At 39.0% G+C, this 27,813-nt stretch overlaps 1 protein-coding gene across 2 annotated transcripts; it reads left to right on the top strand.

Annotated features, from left to right (window-relative positions):
- Positions 1–25,272, top strand: adam11 (ADAM metallopeptidase domain 11). Of its 2 annotated transcripts, XM_078278694.1 has the most exons (26): positions 1–324; positions 611–762; positions 4,900–4,976; positions 5,511–5,577; positions 11,504–11,586; positions 12,573–12,630; positions 14,321–14,384; positions 15,226–15,344; positions 16,149–16,223; positions 16,391–16,462; positions 17,742–17,908; positions 18,134–18,218; positions 18,407–18,497; positions 18,995–19,046; positions 19,374–19,473; positions 19,955–20,026; positions 20,351–20,443; positions 20,574–20,654; positions 20,765–20,815; positions 20,910–20,973; positions 21,143–21,248; positions 21,385–21,504; positions 21,986–22,154; positions 22,262–22,376; positions 23,439–23,529; positions 24,727–24,787. In XM_078278694.1, the coding sequence occupies exons 1-26, from the start codon at positions 267–269 to the stop codon at positions 24,764–24,766; spliced, it is 2,322 nt and encodes a 773-aa protein (XP_078134820.1). In that variant the 5' UTR covers positions 1–266; the 3' UTR covers positions 24,767–24,787. The 2 variants fall into 2 exon arrangements, with proteins under 2 accessions (XP_078134820.1, XP_078134819.1); XM_078278693.1 differs by lacking the exon at positions 23,439–23,529 and having other exon boundaries at positions 24,727–25,272.
- Positions 25,273–27,813: the final 2,541 nt, after the last annotated feature.

Here is a 27,813-nt window from a genome sequence, read left to right as displayed (position 1 = left end):
CTCAGTGGCGTAGGCCGAAAGACGAGTGTGCGATCACGCTGCGGAGCTCTGACACCGACCCACACCATGCTGCAGGAGCCGAGCAAAGGAGCTTCTTCAGGGGGCTTTTAACTCGCTACAGGCGGAAAGGGAGAAATGCGGTCGCCGCGTTTAAAGGAACCCCTCTGTTCTGTTTGCCTTTACTGTCAACAACAGTCGTACTGCAGCTCCCATCAGGTCATCTAACGGCGCCGCACCGAGGAAATCCCTGGGACTATGTGAGCATCATGCTCTCTGTGAGATGCCTGCTGTTCGCTGCAGTGTGTGCACGGTGCGCCGTGACAGGTGAGACGCCTTTCTTTCATCTGATTGTTTAGTTTATGACAAGCAACCTATTATTAGTGATGAAAACAAAGAAATAGTACGTTTTCTGCCCGTTCTTGCGTCCACTCAACCTGTCTAATAACAAGGACCGTGTAATCGTTTCATCTCTGTCAACAAGCAGCTCAGCATCAGCTGTTGAATCCTGCAGAAATAAGACCTTTAACATCACATTCAGAACCATAAACCCACACTTTGCTCTCTGCCATCTCATGCTGCCTGTGCACTGAAGCTCTCGTGTCCTCTGCAGGTCTGAGGAAACGGGTGAGTGTGGAGGAAAGACTGCCGCCTGCAGAAGAACTCGTTCAGCCAAAGCGGCTCCTGCAACAGATCTACTCCCAGGAGGAGCTGCTCCACAGCCGCCTGGACACCCGGGTCAAAAACTACACAGCCGGAGCACAGGTGAGTTGTCTGCAACTGTGACTTGTTTTCTCACCCAGAGCTAAACACATGTATTAGGCTATTATTCCCCTTCATTTAGTCTGTTTCTACATATTCTGTACAGTTAGCTGTTGAGATGAAATTATGACCAAGGTCTCCCCAGTAAATGGGTGTCATTTAGTTTTCATGAAGAATGGCTGATTGCCTCCAACGACAAAACGAGATGATGAAGAGATCAGTCAACTGTCCAACCTCTAATAAAGCCACCACCCTCTCTAGAAATTCTCCCATCAGTGAAACTTAAAAGCTATAAAACGAAGGAGTTGAAGTTGATAGATTTACACATTTTACTCATGTATGATTTGAGGATAATGTCATTGAAATACATTCCTCTTTTTACATTCTTATATTCATGCTGGACAGACTTTTTAAATCTTCATGTTTTAATCATAATTCTGATGGATAGTTTGTCTTGGCCCTTAAATCAGCAGTTTTCTTTTTTTGAATTGCTTTTCAATGTATACTTTTACATTGTATGTCCCAACACTGTACAGCATTGTAATTTTGCCAATACCAATTCCCCCACCCGATAACCTAAATTGAAACAGAGAATACCTAGGGGGATTACAATGGAAAAACGAAGAAAAAAACCCATTGATAATCTAAAATTCTAAAATGAATTTACCTCTAACCTTCACCTGTTCTCTGTCAGGACCTGATTCACCCCTGTTTGTCCTCTCTTTTGAGGTCATGTGTCTGACACTCTCTTACCCCCCCCCACATGATGCCCAACTTGCCCGGGCCACAACAGGGCAGAAAAAACTCAGCCCACCACCCCGTCCTCTAGCCGCCACCTCCTCCTTTCCAGTACAGTCCATTAGATTATATTTCACACCTCTACCTGTCCTCTCTCATTACCTTCACTATAAACACTGTCAGTCAGCTGCAGGCCTGTCAGCGGATATGACACAGGTCTGACTTTCAGCTACCCTCTGTGAGCAGCGTGCTGTCTCATGACCTCTCTTTTCTGAGACTGAGCAGCCCTCTGGAAGATGTGTTTGTTATTTTCCATGGAGAAGTCTGAGGGCTGCCACGCTACAGAATGTGAATTTAGATGTGAGCTAGAGTCCCTCTACTAGCTGTAAACGACACATTTCAAATTAATCCTAACAAGCAATGATAATCTTTTGACATACATTTGAAATAGCAAGCATATAAAAAGTTATATATGGATTATCATGTAATCCACCAAATGTACCTGAGTTTAAAGTAATCTGTTAACATCATGGACTGAACAACAGATGTTTTATGTTCATGATGCTTTTAAAAAATGTTCATCAAAGTGTTAGTCGTTGTGCTGGATCCAGTAAAAATACTTTTTGCTAGACTTAAAGCTGCTATAATCCGTATTTTTATATTAGCAATACATCAAACGACTGTGTAATGTGAATGCTGTTGCTGGTTCTTATGAACCCAAACTATGCAGTTCCCCTCACCTCAGCGGAGCATTTCAGCATCTTTCAGCTCCTTTTGTTTTTACGAACTGCAACTTTACTGTTTTGATTTACTCTCACCGCTCTCATCACCCTCGTTTCTAACAGTTTTCAGAGAAACTGCTAATAAATCGACTGTACCCTCAGAGTTAAAAGTTCAGAAATCTAACTCCAAAACAATGCTAATGTTTCTCTTTGTGTAGGTTATAACTAGTTGCTAGCAAGTTTACGATCTCAATTTTAAAAGCCATAAGAAAGGTAAAAAAAACAAGTTCTAAATGATTCTTTCAACTGAGAAATGCGATGACCTGACCTAATTTCTTTCCTGTGGTCCTTGTTGCTCATTAACAGGAAGTGTTACTGTAAACTAAGTTTAAGGTTACTCTCTTTCTCAAAACAAGCAGAGGTTTATTTGTTGGTTATTTAGCTTATTTTGTTTTTATTAATCCATTAATGTTTTAGTCGTTAAAATGTCAAGAAATAATTAGAACTGCCCATCGTAAATTACCAGAGCCTGTATAATGCTTGCATCTTACCAATAGCAATTATCTTATGCTCATATTAAGAGAAGATAGCAATATCTTTGTATTTGTACTAATTGTTATTTTTTTCTTATTGCCATCCTATTTGTGTGTACAAAAATAAAATATACAATTTCTTTTTTTTTTTTAAAATACAAAAAGAATAAAACTGTACAATTCGATGTCTTGAGCTGAGATACTGTATGGTGTGTCAAATTGAATATTTGGGATTTGATGTTAAAATCAAAAATACAATAACAAATTTCCACAGTCAGAGCTCTGATGCAGCGGTCTTATCTCTGCTCACATACACCATTGTGGGCTTCTTATCGTGCTGTATATGGACCCAGTGGAGGTTTAGATTTATACTAAGTGGTTTGCAGAGAGTGCAAGGCAATACTAATGAGACCTTCCTTGCAGCTTGGCCAATAAGTACCGATGGGAGCCACCACAGAGCGCTGTCTTATAATGTGGATATGGCTCACCTTGGAGCAAGGTTAGACAGCCGATGAGCCCCAACACCCAGTTTTATCCTAAAAAGCCTCAGGGATGGATGAGGCTGGCTCGCCTTCAGGGAGAGGTTACTAGAATAGGATGTCCCTTTATTATATCTGTGTTGCTTTGGTCTCTATGCACACTTCAGTTATTTCATATTGCACATCCACCAACCTTCTCCTCTCCTCCACTCTCTCTTTATCATATTATGTCACATTTCTTCCTGAAAAACTGAAATACCTGACAATTTAGTGAGTCATTTATTTAAGTCAGTGTCAGGGATCAACACCATGCAGTGATTTAAATTAAGAGATGCATGGGTTATTAATCTAAAAGTAAGCTTTTAGTACTAATTGATGCTAATTCTATGTTTAAGTTCCACACATTATTGGAAGTCTTCAAGTTGGTTTATCTGCCAGTTTACTGACTACTTTGGAGCTCCTTGCACAGAGCTGAGACATAAATAGGAACTGAAGCACAAACATTTATTGACATCTAGACATTTTCCATATTGTAATTCCACTACTGCTACACTTGTCTACTCTGTAAATGCGGCAATTGAATTCCAAATTGAATGTCTAGGGATAGAGGGGACAAATTTGCAAAGCCATCTGAGACAAATTTGTGATTATGGGCTTTAGAGATAAAGTAATTTAAAATGCATTTCGTTGGGGATTGGAGTGCAGTGTTGCAGTACAAAACTCATGAACAGGAAACTCCTATAAATGCAAATACAACACTAAAGTGTCCCAACTCCATACTAATCCCAGGCAGTTTTTGAGTATGTAGTGTGTTCAGACAAAATAAAGTATGCATACTAAAACAAAAACTAGATTTTTGGGTGTGCTGTAATTAGACACTTTCTCAAACAATGGCAAAGAAAACAATAATAAAAGTAATTGTGGATGGTGGTAAAACAGCTCTAGGAACACCTCAAAAAAACTAATGAAGATTGGCTTTTTGGACATTTTGCTGACTCTTGTTAACTGGAATGGCCAGTGGAATTTCATGGTCACAGTTTTATTGACGTCTGATAGTGCAAGTATTGTAGCATTACTACCCCAAAAGCTACAGATAGTAGCAGTAATGTTAGCTAGCAAGTCTTGCCTCACCTTGTTGACAAGTCAGCCAACCTTTTTTTTTTTTTTTACGAATTTGCATATTGAGATCCAATCACACTGCGGCCACAAATGAGATGATGAAAGCTCTTTGCATTTACACCTGGTATTGATAAAATGCACTATTGATCGGATGTCATTATACAGATAACGTATCCAGATACAGATCACATGTTAATACCAGGTGTAAATGGGGCCTTTCTGTTAGTATAATACGTTATGTTGACTATACTAACTAAAAAGTCTGTATATTATAAGTATTAATATATAGTACATTCCGTATAGTATGTAGTACGAATCAACAAACTTGAAATTGGTCAAATGAGGCCATTGATTTTTATTGATTTAGTTGATTTACTGAAGGGGACAAACCTTTAATCAATCTACCAGCAGCAGACAGACATAATCAATCAGATTCAGTTTCTCTGCGTTTTTGTTGCTACTTACATCAGTATCTTAGTAAATGTAATCAAATATAAGTCCCTTTTTTCATCTCTTCGCTCTTCTCCCAACTTCTCCTCCCTCCCTCAGCCCCTCCATCTGGCCCAGAGCAGCTTTTTGGTGGAGGCCTTTGGCATATCCTTCATCCTTGACCTGGAACTCAACCAGTAAGTCACCACATGCCTGCAAAGCATTCACATATCCGCACCACAGAGGCACCAAACAGTGTTTATGGTTTGTTTACCACAGCAGTCAATGACATGACTGTTCTCACATGCACACGCTTACTGCCTATCTTTCCTCGTCCTTCTCCTGCCCACCTACAGTATTGTACTGTACATCCTGCTTGTTGGCGTTATATACGGACTGGCTGCAGGCTAAGATTATACCTCCCCTCCCCCTCTTCTCACTCGACACATTTTGCTCTAATGGACTGCATTTATGTAAAACCTTCACTGGCTTTCTAAACACTTGGAATAAATGAATCTGAACACATTTTGGTTTTATTTATGAATCAATGTGTTGATCTAGATTCACGCAAGTTAATGTTTGACTAGCAATGTTATTCTGTTAAATAGCAATCAGCCATAATGGCTGCTAATAGTAACACACAATCAGGTTTTTTCAAGCATTTATTTAGTTAAAACTAAATGTTAGAATGATTATTGCTCTCCTCACTTTTTTCGTCCTCTTCTCTCCAGCAATCTCCTGTCTACAGACTATTTGGAACGTCACTATGATGAGGATGGGCATCTGTCACAGAATATGGTAGGACTATCTTATAGAAATTGACATTTTGAGAGATACTCTTGTTTCACTTTCTTGCCAAGAGTTAGATGAGAAGATCATTACCACTCTCATGGCTGTAGTAAATATGACGCTGCAGATTAGCTTAGCTTAAAATAAAGACTGGACACGGGGAAATGACTAGCCTGGCTCTCTGTCAAGGTAACAAAATTCTCACTCGCATTTCAATATGCAAAAAGGTTATTATGGAATTTTTGCCCAATGATGCCCAAATATACTGCCTACTATAGCTTTAAAAGACTTTTGTCAGTATACATACACTTACATAATCAACATATCTTTGATTATTGTTTTATATCATAGAGAGAGAGAGAGAGAGAGAGAGAGATATCATGAAATCGATCTTTTTCCTCCCTTTGCACACAATATACCTTTTCATTTTTTTTTTTTTAACCTAACCAGTTGATGTTACACATCGGGTTCCAAAGGTCAGGGCAGATGGTGGTTGTAAGATTTAGTTTAGTTGGTTCTGGAAATTGACATGATTTGAATTTCCCTCACAACATGACAAATAGACCCACACTGCTGCTGCTGACTGCTCGTATCCATGGCAACCATCTACTGATTGGTCAGGTGGTCGTTGGCAGGGACAAACGGAGACAGAGAGAAAGAGACAAGAAGAGGGAGGGACAGAGATTGAAATAAAGCAGACGATACAGACAGAAAGAGACCGTCCCCCAGATGTTCTTAAGTCTAGTAAACAAACTAGACTAATGTTATTACAGGGCAGTTTGCTAAAATGTATAATGCACAACATCAACCATTTCAATTATCAGTCCATGTGCCAGACAGCTGTTTTTGGACGCCAAAGATTCAGCATGATAGAAAAAAAACTGAGTCTGTAGCAAAACGCATGAGCTAATTGTTAGCAGAAGCAAAACATCTTCAAAGCCATTTACACTAGCCTCTATACATTCAAAAACACCATTTCTATGCATTTCTACCTGAAGGGCAAGATAAACAAGCGCTGTTGCTATTGGTTATTGATTCTGTTTAATTTCATTTAGGGGGAATACACCCATTGGAAACATGTTTAAAAACACAATGGACATAAAAGCTACCCTGCTGTATGCATTGGCACAAAATCTGTTTCTATCATATTGGCTGTGATGGAAAACTAGCTGACTGACTTCTATTAAATTGTGATCGAAATGAGAATGCAAACATTTGGCAATGTTTATTTAATGTTTAGTGAGCCAATGTAAGGCGGAACGTGAAAGATACTATGGGACATGTTTGGTAAATCATTTATATAAGTTATAAATAATAGTAGCTCAAGATTGGATCCTTAGCGAACACCATGGGGTACTGGCATGTTGTGAGAATGACAGCCCATTAATCTAACAGATAGTTCTGTGTTGGAAGTATACATTTTTAACCATAAATCCAATTTATTTACTCAATGATGTTACCTTATTCTCTGTATCAAGAGCTTTTGAAATAATTAGAAATATAATACTAAAACATTTATAGTGTCAAATGCTATATTTTGTCCATCAAGTAAAGCAAAGCCACATTAGGGAACAGTCTTTATGAAAACTATAAAGAAAAAGGGCGAAATCCAGTTTAATATGGTCAGATTTATAATAGTCTATAGTTAGTATAATCTGTAGAGGTGAAATGTTAGTTTACTCAGTTTTTATTTTTGAATTTTTAATCTAATTATTATTTCTGAATGGCTATTTATTAGTATCCCATTGTCAGGATAAATAGTTGTTTCTGATTGGCTTGGATGTTGCACATTTATGACAATTTATGGTTGGCAGATGTCACTTAACATTATATATTTCTATGTCTGAGCTGCTACACAAACTAAACATATGTAAATACCTCCAAATTTTCCGATACACATGCAAACGCATACATGCATATATGGAGAAATTACACAATAGAAATGCACAAATTGCTTATATGGACATTTCATTTTCTGCATGCTGGACTGAGAACCCGGTGTATGCAGTCCCCTCCCCCGCCACCACTATCTCCATCTTGATTTATTTAGTTCAATTGACGTGCCAATAAATTCCTACTGCCTTTATGTGTCACGTTTTTATTGGTCCCTGTGGATCTATGCTGTTGCGTTAAGCTGGGGACCGGCTCACACGGCTAAAAGAGGATGGGCTGGAATGTATTGGAGCTGTTTTTATATGTTGTCCTACTATACTATACCATATGTCCTGCTGCATTCATATTCAATTTGATTTCTTAATTTTTATTTTCGGAAATGTCTAAAGCGCTCTTTGAGCATGAGCACCAACAAACTTTCATACACTGTATTGTGATTGGTTGAAAACACAAGATGTCAATGGGGATGTTGTTTTTAAAAATAAATTCCTGACACTCTGATTGGTACTAATCATATTATTTACAGACTAATACACTGATAGACAATGTTAAACACACTCTATCAGCTTACAGAATTGCATAATAGATAATAATCTCAGTCCCTGGTCATTAATGAATTGGCATCAATCGAACACAATCAAAAGGATGATTTTTTTGTCACTGTTCTCATTAATTTAAATCTCTTATATGTTCAAAATAGTTTCACTGTTAAGTGTGGCTTTATTTTATCTGAAAAATGAACATGCTTACTCACGGAGAATATCTAATATTCCTACATGATGCTTTTGTTCCATCTAGTCTTCCTTTCACTTTACATTAGCTCCTGTGCATTACCTTTCCTTCGCTCCTTTCAGCTCAACAATGCTGAGTCAAAGTCCAGACATTGAGTATACTCTAGCTTTTCTAATTCAGTTAGTTTCTAATGTCACATTTAATCCTCGTCTCTCCGGGACGTAACTGTCTATTTGCCTCTAGTTGTGCATGCAAGCAGTTTTCATTTCATTCACTTCTAATGTAGTGTTCTGCTTACCTGACCCTGTCCTCTCAGCACTGATGATATTTCATGTTTAAGCCATGATTTTTTACATACTGTATGTCCCAGCAACGTTTCTTTGCGTGTGTGAGTGTCAGTGTGTGTCTGCTGTGTTAGGCAATTTGATTTCCTCCATTTAGCCTTGTAATCCTACCTATTTATTTATTTATTTATTTATTAATTAATTAATTAATTAATTAATTAATTATCTTGCCCTGGACTAAGTGCTGCAGGCTGTCTCATTATTTGGTATGAATGATTAAAGTCCTTACCAGTTAACATATGGACTGGCACCAAATCTAAACAAGCTGTATGAAAAATACTAGAATAGAGTAGAGAAAGTGGTTATTTTTTGTAGTTAAGTTTCAGACTCTATATCTTTGCACTGATCCTGAAATGATAACGTCATGTTACATTCTTAAGTTATGTATTTGTATTTAGTGTTTTTGTACTTGAATATTATTGCTGAGACATTGCTTGTGAGCTCTACATCCCGAAGGTTTTAAATTAGAGGAATTGTGATAAATTTCCGATCCAACGACCAATTACAGTAGAGGAGTTAAGGCCCGTCCACACCAAGAATGATAAATGAGCCGGGGATCAGAGCAGACAGGCGGGTGTCAGATCGGTGCAAAGTACCGGAACAAAAACACATACAAATACAAATCACCGACAGTATGATAATAACATCCAAAACACAAGATTCACTCTCAGTCAGTATTAGAAATGCTTTCAAAGTACTTTCAAAGTAATGTTGAGCTACCTAAAGGATGGCAGAGTGGAAAGCCACGCCACGCCACTGACCACGTGGAACAAATACAAATCTCTCCACAGTGTCAATCTCTGCCGTGCCATGTTGTAAATTCAGATGGATTTTGATTGGCTGTCAGTGTATTTATGTGATCACAACGATATTGTTCGCCGTTATAGTTGTGGTGTGGACTCCACCACCCACTTGGGTCAGAACAATTTTTAATACTCTATATTTATAGTTATTGTTATAGTTATCGTTCTTGGTGTGGATGGCTCTTTAGTTGTAGTGATGTTGATGCACATTTAGAAACTTATATCTGTTTTGTTTCTTCCTTTAAGAATGATGCAGACGCTTATTTTTTACCAGTCTGTAAGTGGAGGCCTCATCTCTTTAGTCTCGTCACGTGGAAAAGCAATTATAGCCTTTTAAGGTTTGCAATTTCTAACAGCTTCCTTAGTGATCAGATCAGTGTAAAAAGACAAAATGCATTAAAATCCCCTCCCCCCAAATGTAATCAAAAGCATACCAGCACTGTGTGTCCTCTGAAATCTAAAACATCGAGTTTGACAGACACAGCTTCATCTAAAGCTGCCCCATGCTGGAATCCCACCTGGTGAGGGATAAAAAAAAAAATAAAATAAATAAAAGCCTCAGCTCATTTTGAAGCAGATCCCAGCTGCAAACAGTAGCCCATTTTAGATTCCGTTATGAAGCCACTTAATGCACAAAAACAGGGTGAAGTCTTAGTTGTAATGATAAATACTTTTTTTTAGGAGTTTGTATATGTTTGACAGGATGTCCGAGAGATTTTTTTTTTTTTTTTTAAAGTTTGAGTTGCAGCTCGGAATAAAGGTTGACCAAGCATAAAGAACAGAGGCTCCACATTGCCTCTTTTCTTTTTGGTCTATCAGCCATGCCAGACAACAACAGGCTCAGGTGGCAGACATGACTTATTGGGGTCCATTACAAACACCTGAAACTGACCCCTCTCTCTCTCTCTCTCACACACACACACACACACACCATATTTTTTTGCTACAAACAAAGATTATCTCCATCCACTTAGATGAAGACTGCTTCAATAAGAAGATCCTCTCCTGATTGTAACTCTGTCTGCCATGGAAAGTTATTTTCTCCTCAACAACTTTTGTTAGCTCACACACATGTTGGGTGACTGACAGCGGCAAGTATCCTCTCAGATTGTTGTAATCTGATCATTCCTGTACTGTGAGAGGCAGCAAGGAAACGCAACACTATATTCAAAACATGATCATCCAGTCGGAGCCTTTCATGAGATTATGAATAATCAGGTGAAGGTATCTGGAAGCAGGGTGTACGGTTAACACCTTACAGCAGTTTTGCCAAACTGAAGGTATCAGCTTAAAGTGGCCCATGCACTGACAAAGTTTGCCATTTTATCCCTATATTAAAGGGGCACTCCACAGGTTTCACATTAGTCAATTTACTTCTCAGCTTTTAAAAATGTAACTTGAACTGAAACCAACTACTGGCTGCAGAATAATTACAACCAACAAAGTTACGGTTAATCTTTCTACATGTTACTGTAATTAATTACGGTTTTGTGATTTTGTTTTCATATTTAAAAACACATTAGCATATGTAACAAAACATTATAGTCAGGTGTCTGTAGATGTAAGAGGCACGGTCATTCTTTGAGGTCCAGTATCCATTAACAAACACACTGTAACCTTGAGATCCGACTGTGATATTCTTTGATTTTGTACTGCAGGAAACTGAAATGGTTGCCGTTGTGTGGTTTGTTGCCAAATTCATCATTAAATCAAAGTTCCATGAATGCACAAAGCTGACTTTTTTTTTTTTATAAAAAAAACTGTTGTTTGAAGGAAAAATGTGCATGCCCTTACTTTACTGTACATTGAAACCAGAGTCCATCGCTAAGTTTCTCCCATTTGACCCCTGTCCTTCTCGCACTTTAATTGCTCTCTCCATCACTCACACTGTACGCACACAGCTTTTCCTTGGTGAAACTCAACTCAGCTGCAGCCTCTGTTGGTGTAGGTTTCCCCGGAGTCGTACAGTAGTCACTGATATCCTTCAGTAGACCCACCAGGCCCCAGGCTGACAGTAAATACCTGCCCTGTGTATATTTAGGGGCCAGGAGATCAGAGGGCTTCACAGTCATTTGTTGGTTGAATTTTTTTAAATATGATGTGAACATGTTACGGGATGATGGAGGGTTCAGTGTCTCACTGTAATCTACGGTTTGTTTCCAGGGAGGAGAGCACTGCTACTACCATGGGCATGTGCGGGGGCTGCCGGGCTCCTGGGCTGCTCTGTCCACCTGCCACGGCCTGCGGTGAGTCCAGTACTTTGAGTAAACATCGTCACTCCATCTGAAATTCCAGACTCTGTCATGTAGTTCAAATGTTCAAAGACTCCGTGTTGATTTTCTACAAAGTCATCAAGAAGAGAATCAAATTGGTTCCCATTTTTAGATAAGTGAAAAATGACATAAAAAATTCAAAGAATAGTTTGACATTTAACAAGTAAGCTTATCTGCTCTCACGTCTGTACAGTATATATGTTGCTGGAGCCAGCAGCTGCTTAATTTAGTTTAGCTTTGCACAAAGACTAAAAACAGGAAGAAACAGCCAGCCAGGCTCTGTCCCCTAAAATCCCCTTCCAGCATCTCTGAAGCTCACTAATTAACACATGTTTTTTTAATCTGTACAAAAAGCCAAGTAATAGTCTGGTACGTTATTGCTCTTAAAATGGTGAATTGTTGATTTTACACTGGTTTTATTCGGATTAAACAAATGAGATATGAGCTACTAGGTGGATTTTGTTACCTTTGCACAGCACCAGACTAGCTGTCCCCCCCCCCTTCCAGTCTTTGTGCTAAGCTAAGCTAACTGTCTGCTGGCTGGAGCTTCATATCTACATTTCATTTTCATCTGACTCACATAAAGAAGGCGAACAAGCATATTCCCCAAAATCTTTAACTATTCCTTGAAATTCAATGAAATATGTGATTACGTGGTCATGAGCTAATAAAAAAAAAAAAATCTGAATAATGGATACATAAATTAACAATACTCATAGTAACATAATGATAATAAGATAATAATAATAATAATAATAATAATAAAAGGAGGGGAAAAAGGAAAAAAAATAAAGAAATCAATATGTAAAAAAATACAGCATGGTTTAGAATTTTAGAAGTTGTTACTACATTTCCAAAACATGTGCTGGTAGATGCTAATATTAAAAGGACAACAACCCAGACTGACAGAAACATCCACAGACAAGCTGTAACATGCTGCGATGTTTCGTGTTTTTCAGGGGGATGTTTTCTGACGGGAACTTTTCGTATGGGATTGAACCTGTTGCCATTGGAGAGGTGAGTCAGGACTTTGGCAGGAGAAACCCAGTAGGGAGGATCAACTAGTCAAATTAGTAGTAAACATGCATATCAAATTCCTTGGCATCAAATTAAGGCAGCAACAAGGTTGTCTCCGTGACTTACCATCAGTCCAGACGCTGTTGCTCGATCTGAGCTGCTGTATGTAAAGTATTGAGTTGATACACAATCTACCTCCACTGAAACACATCTCCTGTCTCATATCTGAGGGAGACATCATCTTATAGAGAGAGAGGAGAAATTTCAAATGACCGAACAACACAAAAGAGGCTTTTTAGATCTTTCAAAAATACTCAGATTTGATTTTAGAATAGATCTGGTATTAAAAAGAAATGGATGTATAACAGTGACCGAAGGGAGTGGGAGGAAAGTGTTTAGAGTGGAAAAGCCTGAGCTTTTCTTTCCCATTAAGGCCCACAGTAATCGAAGTACAGCTCAATTACATAGACTGGAGAGATGAATCAATATCCTCCCAGCTCATCTTCAAACTCCCTTCCTCCTCTCTCTTCTAGGCTCTCTATCTCAGATGGGTCATTTTCATAAAGTATTTATCCACAGCTCAAGTGTACCACAGTGTCCAGTAGTGTTTTTGCCATTATGACAGCCCAGTGATTTGATTAATTATGCATCAGAGCACTTTTCTTCCCGTTAATCCATCTCTACCTCAAAGGACACAACAGAGAAGCTGTGGACTAAAGTCCAGGATGAGAAGAAGTCATTTCAATGCGTGTGTCACGTTATAACCATGAATGGGTCAGTGCTACATATTCATGATCTTTCACAGGGAAGAGCAATTACCCTTCTGTTGACCAAAGCCTGGTACAACTTACTTCTTATTCATGGAATGGTCAACTACTAAAACTAACCAAAAAGTACATTTTCTTTCATCAAAAATGACCACAGAAAATATGCAAACAGGAGTTAGACAGTTCTCCATCCTTGATGATACTTTTCAAAAGATAATTTCACTGCTTTTCTCTTAAAAACTGCAATCTAAAGTTTGACTTTAGTATTAATAACTTTTTTTAAACTTATTTCTGTTTTCCTATGTGTGGAATAGTGAACAATATAATATGTCTCTTATGTGGATCCTCTATAGACATTAGAGAATTTAGACACTGTGATGTGATTACTGTCTGCTGTGGTCTGACTCCGGTTTCCTCTTGGCTTGGTGTGAAATTTTACCTAAATTTAACATTGTTGTTTTTGGAATTCCTTTTCCGGTTAAGGCAAACATGGATGGTGAACCCAAAGCTGACTCTTCTGTGGATCCTTTAGAAAGTTTTTAGAAATCAGGAAGTTGAAAGGAAGATTCATGCAATTAAACTTACCTTGAGTTGCTCTGAGTCATCATGTTAAAGCTCATAAAAGAAGTGACAGAAAACATTTCTGTTATCATTTTTTAACCTTAAACTTAGTGGCATTACTTTTAGACCTTTCCAGCTACATAGAAAATACACTAATTCTCTCTCTCTCTCTCTCTCTCTCTCTCTCTCTCTCTCTCTCGGGTCTTTATTGGCCTGAAAGTTTCATAACAATGTTGCCAAAGCATCAACATACAATTTATCCAAATATTCGGACAAGACGTAATTAACACAAAAACACATCTTTCATGAACATTAACACAATGTTCTCTCTCTCTCTCTCTGTCTGTCTGAATGCCCTTCAGGAGCAGAATGACCATATTGTGTATCGTATGCCGGACATTGACCTCTTCCCACCTCCCTGTCCAGGTAGGACCACCGTCAACACAGAAACTCCACACTGAGACTCCTCACAGTTATTGTACTTTCCCCTGTAACTTTGTATTTCAGTCCCTGTTATGTGCAATGGTAAAAGCTTGATGGAAACTAAGTCCCTGTCTCTGGTCTGTCATTTAATTTATAAATCCAGCTATAATACAAATTATAGACTTTTATGACATCTCAGTCTGGCTTGATTTTGATTAAACTTTGTGATGTGATACATATTTGGTCCGTCTTTTGCTGTCAAGAGATTAGATTTTGATGAAACCTGGCAGGACACAGCTTGTTACTGATAAACTCAAATGACCCAAAGGCTGCTTGCTGTTACTTGTTTGGAGACATGTTCAGCCTTGTCCTTGACTTTGGATAGTCTAAAGCAATCAAATGTTCTGTAATGCAAAACTGTTTTTTGGTTGCTTTTCTTAATCACGCACGCACACACGCACACACGCACACACTGCAGCGTACACTGTCCTGCTCAGGTTGTCCAGCTGCCCTCCTCGCCCTTGCTAAACGTCTCATTTGGCTGCCTCTTCTCCCCCTCACCTCTTTGTCCCTGACACTCGTCTGCCTCTCTAGATTCAGCTTCCTCCCTCCTCCTTCCTGTTACCCAACCCCTGCTATTCCTCCCTCCCTGCCTCCTCACCCCTCCCTTTCTCTCCCTCTTTCCATTTGGCCAGTTACACTCTGTGTGATATTGATTTCTCCTGCAGATCAGTGGACTAAAATACATGGTTACATCCATCCCTGGATTGATGACTAGCCACTTTTTTTATCTTCCACTCACTCACTGTGTGTGTGTGTGTGTGTGTGTGTGTGTGTCTCCCAGGGTGCTCTGTGAACAGCACAAAGCACGTCCACGTTGAGGGAGATGGTGAGCTGAGGGATGGAGACGACGAAGAGGAGAAGCCCATCTTTACAGAAGGCCTGAGACGCTCAAAAAGACAAGTCAGTTTTCAGACGGCCTCTTTCTCTCAACACACACCATGTACACACACAGATGGGCCGCACATCACATGCTGCAAAACGTGATGTGTTGCTGGCGGCCCATCTGTGACCATGAGGGAAACATCAGAGTTGAGATATGCAAACAATTAATATTTTACAGAGACGTCTGTCAGATGATGCCAAAGTTCCACACGCAGGCTGATAGCTTGTCTCAGCTTTCATGCTAATAAGAGAAGATAAAAACAAGTGAGAGAAGTGGCATATGTCTGGAGGAGCTTTCTAAAATCTGAGAAAATTACTCAACTGATGCCACTTGATTAATTTTGGATTGGGCTTGTACTACACAATTCTCAGGGAAAGCCTGCAAACTGAGGGTGTGAAGTCTGAAAGATGGGTTTTACTCAGCATGGTCTGTCTAACAAAAGACGCTAATCATGCTTTGCCTCTGCTGCATCCATTTTGACATTTCCTACTGGTTTTAGTTCTCTTCTGCCTTTTGTCTGCACTTATTTTTACTGGTTTTAAATGGGCTGGGCTCATTTGAAAAACTTGTCACATACTTCTGTGCACCAATCAGAATTTAGCAAACATTTCAATCAAAATGTGAGAACAGTTGGGTTGTTTGCTTATTTTTGCCAGGTCAATTAAATTTGAAGAAACCATTGCTGCACAGTCCTGATGAAGCAGAGTTTTTGAGTGTTAGTCTTACCTAATAATAATGCCTAAGGATATTTATGTGTGTGCGTGCGTGCAAGCGTACGATTATGACAGCAGACTCAAAAATCTGGCTTTTTACTTCTCCAGGTGCGGCGAGGCCAGCGCACGGTCCAGACTGAGACCAAGTTCATCGAGCTGATGGTGGTCAATGACCATGAACTGGTAGGTGTGAAGCTTCTTTCACCTTATCTCTGTAACTGCTGCATGAAGGCAATAATAAGAATTGAGCGTGACTCTCATTAAATAAGGATTGCAATCATCTGATGACTTTTATAATTAGCACAGAAAAAGATGAAATGTTTAATGCAGTGTCTTTCTCCTCTTGTTAGTTTGTGCAGCTTCGACGGTCGTCCACTCAGACGAAGAACTTTGCCAAAGCAGTGGTGAATATGGCCGACGCAGTAAGTGGAAATTCTGTGGAGGAGTTAACTATGAGCTTCCTCTTCCTATCATCTGTCGTTTTTTGTAAACCATGGCACCTTTTCATAGTTAGTCTATTGTAAGGAGTCTCTTGAGCTTATTCAGGACAGTTGGCACATTTCAGAGCTTTTTCCCTGCAGATGAAACTGTTGAGTGGGACAGCTGCCATCCCTTATTCACAGAAAGCCAACAAGCTATTTTACTGTCAGATTTTATTTTTAACCATCTTTTAAATGGCAAATATTTGATATCATCTCTTGAATCCTCATCATTTAACATCATTTTTAAGCTTTAATATGAAAATGTTTAAATAATAAACATGATTATGTATGAATTTATAAAAACTTAGCCTGCTGACCTATATGTGATGAGATGTTGTTAAATAGACCCCAAAAAACAACCTAAAAACCTCTTAACCAAGAACTGAGGTAGTTACCAATGCTTAATATTATTAAATTGAGATATATATATATATATAAATAAAAAAATAAAGTTGGAGCGAGGTTTACCCAAGATAACTTTATAAATAGAGTTCCAGTGTCTCAGCCTACACTTTTAAGAAGATAGAAAATGCTGTAATACAGTACAGTAATGAGTTGAGGCTTTATCTAAAAGCACTGAGCTGTTTGCATCATATAGCTATAGCAGCTATGAATGTAAATATAAATAAATAAAGCTGTGTAACAGCTGATCGGATGTGATTCCCTTTCCAAAAAAAATAAAATAAATGAAGTGCAGAAGATTCACTGTGTCCTCTGCTGTAGCATCAGCACGGGACAAATGCAGTGTGGCTGGTTTCCATGGCAACCGACTGCTGCCTGCCTTCTCCCACTCTGTGTCTAAAGTAGATAGATTCTGTCTCCATTATCTGAAATATTTAACTCTCACTTAACCTCTCAAGATCTGAATTTTTTTTAACTAACAGTTTTGCAGTTATTCTAACCCTTTTCCTATGTAGAAATGGGGCTAGATCTAAAATATGTCATCTCAACAATTTTCCCCCTGAATTTGTATTTCATTTCTTGGCTGTTGAGGTCATTCAGAGTGCTGTTATCCTCCAAGAACACATTTCTGATCACTATAATATTCACTTTCACACTTGCATGTTTAAGCTGCAGTCCAGAATTTCTTTTCATATTTATTTATTGTTCTGTCAATTGTTTCTATTGTAATCTCTTTAATCAGTTTTTGCTCCAATTGTTTTGAGGAACGATGGCACTGAAAACAAGAGACAAAAGATGACCCATTTGATGTTTCCAGATCTACAAGGAGCAGCTCAACACTCGCATCGTCCTGGTGGCCATGGAAACCTGGTCTTCTGAAAACAGGGTCTCTGTGGGCGACGACGCCTTGCTCACCCTGCGCGACTTCATGAAGTACAGGAAGGAGAGCATCAAGGAACGCTGCGACACCGTTCACCTCTTCTCGTGGGTTCGATCTCCTGATTGTATATCCTCCTCCATCTCCCTCTTCTTCGTCTTTTTCTCCTCTGTCTTCTTCTGTCTCCTCGTCTTTTTCCTTCTCCCCCTCCACCACCCCAATCTTCTCTTTCTCCTCCTCCTCTTCTTCCTCCATCTGTTCCTTCTTCTCCTTTGTCTTCTCCTCCTCCTGCTGTGCCTATTATTATAAAGGTCTCCCTGTCGTTACTACAGTGGGAGGACGTTCATGAGCAGCCGCAGTGAGGCGGCCTACATCGGGGGCATCTGCTCAGTCATTAGGGGTGGAGGCATCAATGAGGTGAGACTTGTTCCCTTACACTGTATAGATTACAGAGACTGGCTACAAAACATGGTGTTTGTCCAATGAACTTCATGAAAATTGTGTATTCATTGAAATAATTCGTTTTCATGAGTTTGTATCAGGCCGGTTTAGTTTCTTTTCCTTCTAGTTGTTGTCATTAACTCAATTGTTATGTGTGTCTTCAGTTTGGCAGTGTGGGCCCTATGGCCATCACACTGAGCCAGAGTCTTGGCCAGAACATTGGCATGCTGAGAAACAAAGAGCGACTGGCTGCAGGTGAGACTAACGTACACTGAAGACATCGGTGGAGATCTTACACAAGCATTCATGGGAGGACAATCTCTCTTGACACGATTCAGAAACACAGCAGCGTTAAAAGGGAATTTGCCATACAAGGTTTTTACTTTACATACTGGTGTCCACCATACATCTATATACATACGCTTTTTTCCTTCTTTTTTTTATTTATTTTTTATTCCTGCAATATTTGGTTATTTCAGCAAAGTAAGATACACTTCTAATTTGTATTGCCCTGTTATATCTAAAATCTGTCTTTTGCTAATTCCCTGACCAAACAAGTGGTGTGAACCTATTTTTACCGATTTTTCCACTGAGAACGTGCTGCTTGTATTACTTGTAAATATATCTCTGAGAAAAGAAAACACTCCACCTCTGCTGTACTAACAGCTCCCTCAAGTGGTCACAGAGTTGCTCAAAAATGTTTAGTTCAGTGCAGTCTTGACCACAGAAATGTTTTGTGTGTGTGTGTCCAGGAGACTGCAGGTGTCCAGACCCATGGCTGGGCTGTATCATGGAGGACACAGGGTATGCACTTTTTAAGTTACAATAAATGAATAGTACATTAAGAAATAATTCTCAAAATTAAAAAATAGAATTCTGTGTAAACTAAGATGGACATAATCTACCCCGTCACTTTTTGTGTGTGAAATATGTCTCAGTAAAGCATCTAAAGCATATTAATGTAGCTTGTCAAAGACTCAAAGTACCCAACTCCATCTTTATTTGGATGATATTAACAATATTTAAGTTGACACATTTATTTCACACTTTTGAATGGTTTAAACAATATTTCAAATTCATCCAACAAATGTAACAGTGAGTGATTTCTGTACTTGTTTTTGTATCACTTAGTTACTACCTGCCCAGGAAGTTCTCTCGCTGCAGTATAGACGAGTACCTGCGCTTCCTCCAACAGGGAGGAGGCAGCTGTCTCTTCAACAAGCCCAGCAAGGTGAGAGATGGTCAGTCATCATCAGAGAGGCTCTGCTGGGGGGTTTAATCACATCGATAGATCACGCTGAGGCTTCTGCTATCTCTTTCATTTGCTCCCTTAACTCTTGACATCATTTTTTTTGTTCCATTATCAACAAACAAAGCAACTCCGCTTACCTTAAAGACCTGTGTTTCCAAATCCACAATACAGAGCAAATCTTAATCATCTCCAAAATAACACACACACACACACACACACACACACACACACACACATATACATATATATATATATATATATATATATATATATATATATATATATATATATATATATATATATATATTTTATTATTTATTTATTATTATTTTTTTTTTCTGTGTATAAATATATATTAAATTGGTTTGAATGTATTTTCATTGTCTCTTCTGGTGATGTGCATTGTTTGACTCTATGGTTACCTTGCATATATCTCCTCCCCCCACCCCTCCCCTCGTAGTTGTTAGACCCACCCGAGTGTGGGAATGGATATGTGGAGCTGGGAGAGGAATGTGACTGTGGATCACTAGTGGTGAGCACATTTGAATTAACTACTTTATTATTGTTTGTCTTATACACAAAGAGTTTAAGGACTGATTTTAACCCATTGATTTAATCACCCTTTTAGCCTTAAGCCTGGTAGTTTGTTATCCCGTCAAAGGTTGAGTAATTTTTATAGGAATTTATTTAACAAACAGCTAAACTGTGAACTCTACTGGGGACTACGTTTATCTCACAACCCCTGTCTTTGCAGTATGTCGGATTGTAGTTGGATTGTAAGTGTAGTCAGTTGTGTGTTCAAAACACCCTGACACTCGTGATCTACAGATGTACTATAAACATCTCTCACCCATAGGAGTGTGCACGGAGTGGAGCCAACTGCTGTAAGAAGTGCACCCTTACCCACAATGCCATGTGCAGCAACGGGCTCTGCTGCAGGGACTGCAAGGTGAGCTGCTTTAATACATCACTTTAACTGGATAGTTTGTCACTGTTTCTATATACTCTCACTTGCTCTGTTCCATCCCCTACATCCTTCTCTTTTTCCTTCCGTCGTCTTCTATTGTTGTTTGTGACAGTACGAGCTGAGAGGGGTGACGTGCCGTGACGCTGTTAACGACTGTGACATCCCTGAGAACTGCATGGGAGACTCCAGCCAGGTAAAAGAGGCCCCAGACACACATGTACATTTATCAAGATCCTTACAGAATCCAAACATCTGAAACCCACCGTGATGTTGAACTGACGGAGAATGTTCTCTCTCTTGCAGTGTCCTCATAACGTCCACAAACTGGATGGCTACATGTGTGATGCTGGACAGGTGAAGTATTTCTATTTAATTAATTAATTGAATAAATGTAATTAGTTAAATTTAATAAAAATATATTTATCTTTTTGTCTGTCCTCCTCCTCAGGGTCGGTGTTATGGAGGCCGCTGTAAGACCAGAGATGGCCAGTGCAGGACGCTGTGGGGCTACAGTAGGTTTGGATTGGATATTGAGCTTTATATCTCCGTGTTGCATTGGCCTTTGATGGTTAAAAGTTCGTGGCTCACATTTTCAGACTTTTCTATTTTCTGAGAAGAGCTTCGTAACAATGAAAGCAAGGCCATGGGTTGTCGTGCAAAGACTGTGTTCTCTCTTGTCAGACTCAGCTGACAGGTTCTGCTATGAAAAGCTGAACTCTGAGGGCACAGAGAAAGGAAACTGTGGACCGGACTCCAGCGGTCAGGGATGGGTGCAGTGCAACAAGCAGTGAGTGCAAACAGCATGGCTTCATAAAATAAATTTTGATAGCACATACACATGTTGTTTTGCTTTATAAAATCTAATTTGAGTTGAGTTTTTTGTTATTATTAAAAAAAATTTCCCCCTCCATTGTCTCCATCAGAGACGTCCTGTGCGGTTTGCTGCTGTGCACCAATCTGACAGATAGGCCAAGGTTTGGTGAACTGCAGGGGAGGCTCACCAGTCTGACCATCCACCATCAGAACAGATACATGGACTGCAGGTGAGGAAGCTTATCTCTGGCAGCTTGGCTGGTTTCAACAACAATTTGAAGGATTAAACAAATACAGTAGGCTGCTTAACCAAATCTGGTTTACTACATGTGGGAAAGATGACAGAATTTGTGGATTTGCATTTTTGTTGTTTGTTTTTGTAGTCACACAGAGAGTAGTCTGGCATTGGCAGACGTAGCTGTGTCAGCGCTGGAGTATGGTCTGGCTACACCACTTATCTATTCTGGGATAGGGAGGAAAAATAAAAGCTCTGGCTCGTTTGTATTTCTTTAAACCAATCGCAACTGCCCTCGGCGGCACTGAGCCCCGGATGCAGCGATGGTGCCCCTGCAAAATAGATATAGAAGATAGCGGAAGGGGGGGAGATGGCCGGATGTCAGGCTTTATCTCAGCAAAGTACAGTCTATAAAATGTCTATCAGTCTATAAAAAACAAATGAGTGATGATTTTATGTGACCACCTGACCTGCAGGGGCGGCCATGCAGTGCTGGATGATGGCTTGGATATGGGCTACGTGGAGGACGGGACGCCATGTGGGCCAAACATGATGTGTTTGGAGCGTCGCTGTCTCCCCGTCACCACCTTTAACCTCAGCACCTGCCCGGGCTCCTCGACTTCACGCATCTGCTCCCACCACGGGGTGAGTCTGTCACTGCTGTCTAAATTTTGCTGGTGGAAACAAAGCTTTGTGGGTAGTAAATAAGATATTGAATGCGTCCACTCAAGTTTCTCCTCTCCGTCTCGCAGACTTGCAGCAACGAGGTGAAGTGTATCTGTGATCCAGGCTACACTGGGAAGGACTGTAGCGTGTTTGACCCGATCCCCATCCCCACCCCGCCAGAGGGCCCAGAGAAACACAGAGGTAACTACACTGAGCAGTTTGCCTCCACATAGTCCTTTTATCACACAGCCACAGTACAGTTACTCCGCACCTCTGTAAAATAACCTGCTGTGACAGAAAAATATGAACAAAACAAAAGCAATTTGTTTCCTCATGTTTCCCCCCAAAACAAATAAACACTATAATAATAATAATAATAAACAAATAACGCTGGGCGCCTGGATAGCTCAGTTGGTAGAGCGGGCGCCCATATATAGAGGCTTACTCCTTGACACAGCGGGCCCGGGTTCAACTCTGTCCTGCGGCCCTTTGCTGCATGTCATTCCCCTAGCTGTCCTATTGAAATAAAGGCTGAAAATGCCCCAAAAGTGATCTTTTATAAAATAAATAACGTTAAATTACTAGATAATAATTGTAATTCTTTTGTAGGTTACACTAATATTTACATGGCACACTGAATCTGATTTAAATGAAACTTGAACAATGCCCTAAGGCTTCTGGGTGGTTGTAGTGCAAATAGCAGCAAAAGTAGAAATCACTTCTATTTATTACATCTCATTAGCAACTCTAAGAACATTTAAAATACAAAATAGAAATATGTGAATGAAAATGGTTTAAATATATGAATTACAGCATGTTAAAGAATTTAGTGAGACACAAAATAAATTAAAAAAAATACATAAATATAAAGCATTAAAGCAGAATTAAACAAACAGCATATTAATGAAAAATTACAACAATATGAAGAAACATGAATTTACAACTTGCAAAATGAGCATCATGTTTGGCAATTTGCAGGCTGCTGTTGCACAAGTCACTTGTTGTGCATCTTTAAAGGGGTATTCCACTGTATCTTTTGTCTAGTTGACAGTATTCTATATAAATGGTGCAGGACATGGGGCTGAAGGATCATTTACCACCTAGGAATCTAGCTTTCACAGCTCTAAACTACTTTTTGATGCTCGACAGAGATACAAAACATTTTAAAAAAAGAGAACGGAAAGTATTTCAAATTTTTGGCACTCTCACATGTTTTTCTTTCTTATTTTTCCCCCTCACTGGTTGACTCCATTACTCCCACAGGTCCCAGTGGTACCAATATTATAATAGGTTCGGTTGCTGGTGCAATTCTGGTGGCAGCAATAGTCCTGGGGGGAACTGGCTGGGGATTTAAGTAAGAGCTCTGGCATGTCTCCATCTGTGTGTGCCTGCTGTGTTCCTCTGTCAGCTAACACACATGCCTGCGGCTCGCTGCTGAATGCTCCTCTGCTTGCTATCTGATCCATACTCACAACCTGAGACCATGGGGGTTTATTGTTAATGCTGGTGGTGGTACGGTAGATGGGTTTCCATCTGTGGGTTTTGTTCGAGGAAGGGAGTTTGAATGATGGTACTTACACACCCTCATTAGTCCTCCTTGATGGCATGAGATGATTGGCCACTTTGCTATATCTTTGATATTTATTTGCTGAATACTGTTTAGAATAGACTTTATAAGCTAAATTGGTATAATTTGTAACGAGCTAAATGATGTTTGCTGACATTTTATGGACCAAACTATTAATTTATTTATAAAGAAAATAATCAGCAGATTTTTCAGGAATGAAAATAGTTAGTTTCAGCCATATTCAAGTATTTTCTCAACCAAAAATGCTAACCAGTCTGTGGCTCCAGCTCCTCTAATGTGATGATTTGTTTTATATCATTGTGAATTAAATATCTTTTGGGTTTTGGACGGACGTCACTTTGATCTCTGGAAAAACTGTGACGAGTATTACCAGTACTCCCTATTTCTAGACATTTTATAGACTCAAGGAATAGTACTACGTGGCATAATAAAACGATCTATATATTTTTTGAATCTGTCCCTCGTGAGTCTGACAGTGTTATACGAGTGCAGTGATGTAGAGTTCCTACAAACCCAAATAAAAATATGAATAGATGATCAAGCTCTTTCCATGTTCCTCTCTGCACTACTGGATCTTTCTGCAGTTTGTTTTCTTCACTCTACAGTGTTGCCTTGCCTCATGTTAGCTTTGCTGTGGCATGCCTGCAGAATGCAAAGAAACTAAAAAAGGCGTGTCTGCGACTAAAATCTTTTGCCTTAATCTCATGACTGTATAAAATCTGCCTGGATACTGCAGTAAGTTGCTTGGTAGTAGAGTTTCTGGATAACAAAAGATACAGAAGTTTCAAAACCTTCTTTAATGCTTTGCTTTTAAGGCCTTGGGTTCATTGCATGTTTTTGTTTTCTGTCACTCTGCTTCTTGCGCATATGAAACAACAGTTGATGGTCTCACATGTCTTTCTACTTCACTTGTCACTTTTTGTCTGCTCTCTCCATCTTGTTCCTGCCTCACTGCGGATCCAGAAACATCCGAAGAGGAAGGTACGATCCTGCCTTTCAGTGATGATCCTGAAAACGTTCTTATCATGAATCACTGTTCATTATGTCAACAGAATGCCATCTGTTTTATAAGAATCCTCTGCTTCTTCTCCGCCGAGCACCTTAAAGATATTTCTAAGCCCACACACATATATCCGTCATCTGCTTTATGGCCTTTTTTTTCATCTTTCAAACATTTTTTTTTATCTAATGTTAATTTGTAAAGGGACAAGTATATAGCATGAACCAATGCCACATACCACAGCATTTATATAGCCTATGCTACTGTAGTTTGCAATACCCTTCCATATATAGGCCTTTTAAAATACACACAAATTAAGTCAATCATGATTTTAGAATTTTATTTTAGAAAAATAACTATTTATATTCTATAATCCTTGTTTCATTATTATTTGTACTGCATGTCCCATCATTAACTTGGCTGCCATTTATAGAATATAGCTGCAGTGTCGACTTTGTAATATTCATTTCATAAGACTTTCAATAATAAAAGGTGAACGCCTCTTTTAAGTTTTTGTTTTTGGTTATTCTTGTTATTTTTGTCTGTTTGTCTCCGTTACAGCTGCAAAGATTAGTCGATTAGTCAATCACAAGAAAATTAGTCTGCAACTATTTAGAAAATTAATTCATTGTTAAGGTCATTTTTTGTCAAACATTTGTTGGTTCCAGGTTCTGAAATGTGAGAATTTCCTTGTCTTGCGTTATAGTAAATTGAATGTCTTTGGGTTTTGGACAGTAAGTCGGATTCTAGGAAAATGGTGATGGAAATTTTTAACTTTTATTTTAAGTTTTCTAATATTTTATGAACCAAACAAGTAATTATAAAAAGACTCATTCATTGCAGCCCTAATCAGTCTTTTCCATGTTTTAATACATCTTAGCCACTTATCGGTTCTATCAGATTCCTAAATGTTTCTTTCTCTTCCCCCTCCTCTTTTTTATCTTCCTTCTTCTTATCTCCTCATCTTTTTTCTCCATTACATTTCTCTTCATTTCCAGATCCTCGGGTTGAGTCGTATCTCTTTGCTGTCCTGTCTTCCTTACACTGTGTCCAGTCCATTATGAGGTGACAAAACAAAGATGTCTTGCACTTACGAGCCCTCAGACTTTTCCGGTTTCCTTTTTTATTTTTATTAATGCCGTTTCCGTTTGTATTCTCCTTCTGCAAAGTTCTAATTATTATTATTTTTTAAACTGCGGTATGGAAGCCCTGAAGACACATTCCCACCAGATCTGAAAGGCTGTCCGGGATTGTCAGGTTCCAAAAGTTAACGACCGGTATCGCCTCCTCTTTTGTGCTCTTGCTTAATTTTTGTCCTTGCAGGACTTACACACACAGCCCTTAACTTAAGTGTCTTTACTCAACCTTTCAGTTTTCTTGTCCCTTCCACTGGTTACAGCTGATCTTCTGTCATATGGACTGTTATTGTGCTTTACCCCTTGTGTGATTTCATGGAAGAAGGCCAGGTCCTAGTCTGGACTTTTTTGGGAAGCCTTCTGTTTTAAAACATATTTAACCTCATGGAGAACACACACCTCCTCTCAGTGGCGTGACTTAAACTGCAATAGAAGTGTATAAATCACCAAATAGTGAATGTTGACATTTTTGTCTGTCTAGATGAGGGTTATTCTTTACATTTACATTCCTTTCTCCTCTTATGCTGCCTTACATTATCAAACAGTAATCCATACTAAATCAATGCTTCTACATAATATGTATTAATGTATGAATGTATAGCTCAGGCCTGCAAGGTTGCAAGTTGTGTCTCTGTGTCGTTGACATCCAAGTACTTTTCTGTACTACACACCGAATGTTTTATCCCGCTGTATGATAATGTAATCCACATACAACTAATATGCATACAAGTATGCTGAACATGGGTGCTGATGTACATAGTGTATAATAAGGTTGACTCATTTAGACAGCAGTGACTCACTGCCGCTCTGAATGGAAGCACAAGTCTGGAGCGAAGAGCCTCTTCCTGCCTCTCAGCGTAAAACTGCTCATTTTTGAAGATTTAATTAGCTAAAGAGGATTTTAATCTTTGCATTTTAGGGAAGTTTGAGCTCCTCTTGGTTTCTAAAATTGTTGGATGCCTGATCATTTGGGCTACAAGAGAAAAATGTGCGAGTGTTGAATATTTCGTATATGCCTCTGAGAGATTCTCAAGCTGCGGAATTATGACACATTACAGATTTCCAAACTCAGATTTAACACAGAATATCCTTCAATGACACACATGCACATACATTATAATGTGGCTTCTATGTGCTCAGTCAAGCTGAGGTAATAGTAGAAATGTCAATCTCAAATGTGCTTCGTCTCTAAATGGTGTCAGATAATTTATTTCTGATGGAACAGATCCACATGATAAGCAATAAATATGCACATTTAAAAAATGTCAGAAAAATATTCTCCCTTTAGAATGAAGTGTCGTATTCTGCAGCTTTCATGTGCATCACTCGCTCCATTTATCCTCTCTGGACATCTGAGAGTCTTAAATCTTAATGGGTTAGAAGATGTCCTCCTGTGGTTCTTATGTACAAAGACTGCTTGAGAAGCTTGGTTTCACTAAATAACAATAAGGAACTGCACAATAGCACAGGTGCCGCAAGAGATGATCCAAGTTACACTGCCAGTGAACCTGCAGTAGCATTAAGGGAATATGTTGACATTTTCTCTGCCTCTAAAACAATAAAAAAAAAAAAAAAAAAGCTTAATGATATTCCTTACTGACAAATAAAGCTTAAAAAAAGCAAATTTTCTTATAATTTAAAATGTCAATGTGCATCCCTTTAATTATCTTAATTCTGTATACACGCTGTATAAAATATAATGCTCAAGGACAGACTTGGCTGAAAGCTCAGGTCAAACTGTTTACCGCCACATTGCAATTGAACTTATAGGATTTTGGCGCCATTCACACATGGAAGTCAACATTGTTTAGTCTCGCAGGAAGGTAACCAGTATTAGCTTATAATGTAAATATTCTTATTGTATATTAAATTACATATTAAAACATATCTGAATAACCGTGACTGTGTGTTCCA

This window comes from Sander vitreus, chromosome 21 (genome assembly GCF_031162955.1).
Source record: "Sander vitreus isolate 19-12246 chromosome 21, sanVit1, whole genome shotgun sequence".
NCBI lineage: Eukaryota > Metazoa > Chordata > Actinopteri > Perciformes > Percidae > Sander > Sander vitreus.
The sequence above is the reverse complement of the archived record's forward strand: the minus strand, read 5'-3'. Positions and strand labels throughout refer to the sequence as shown.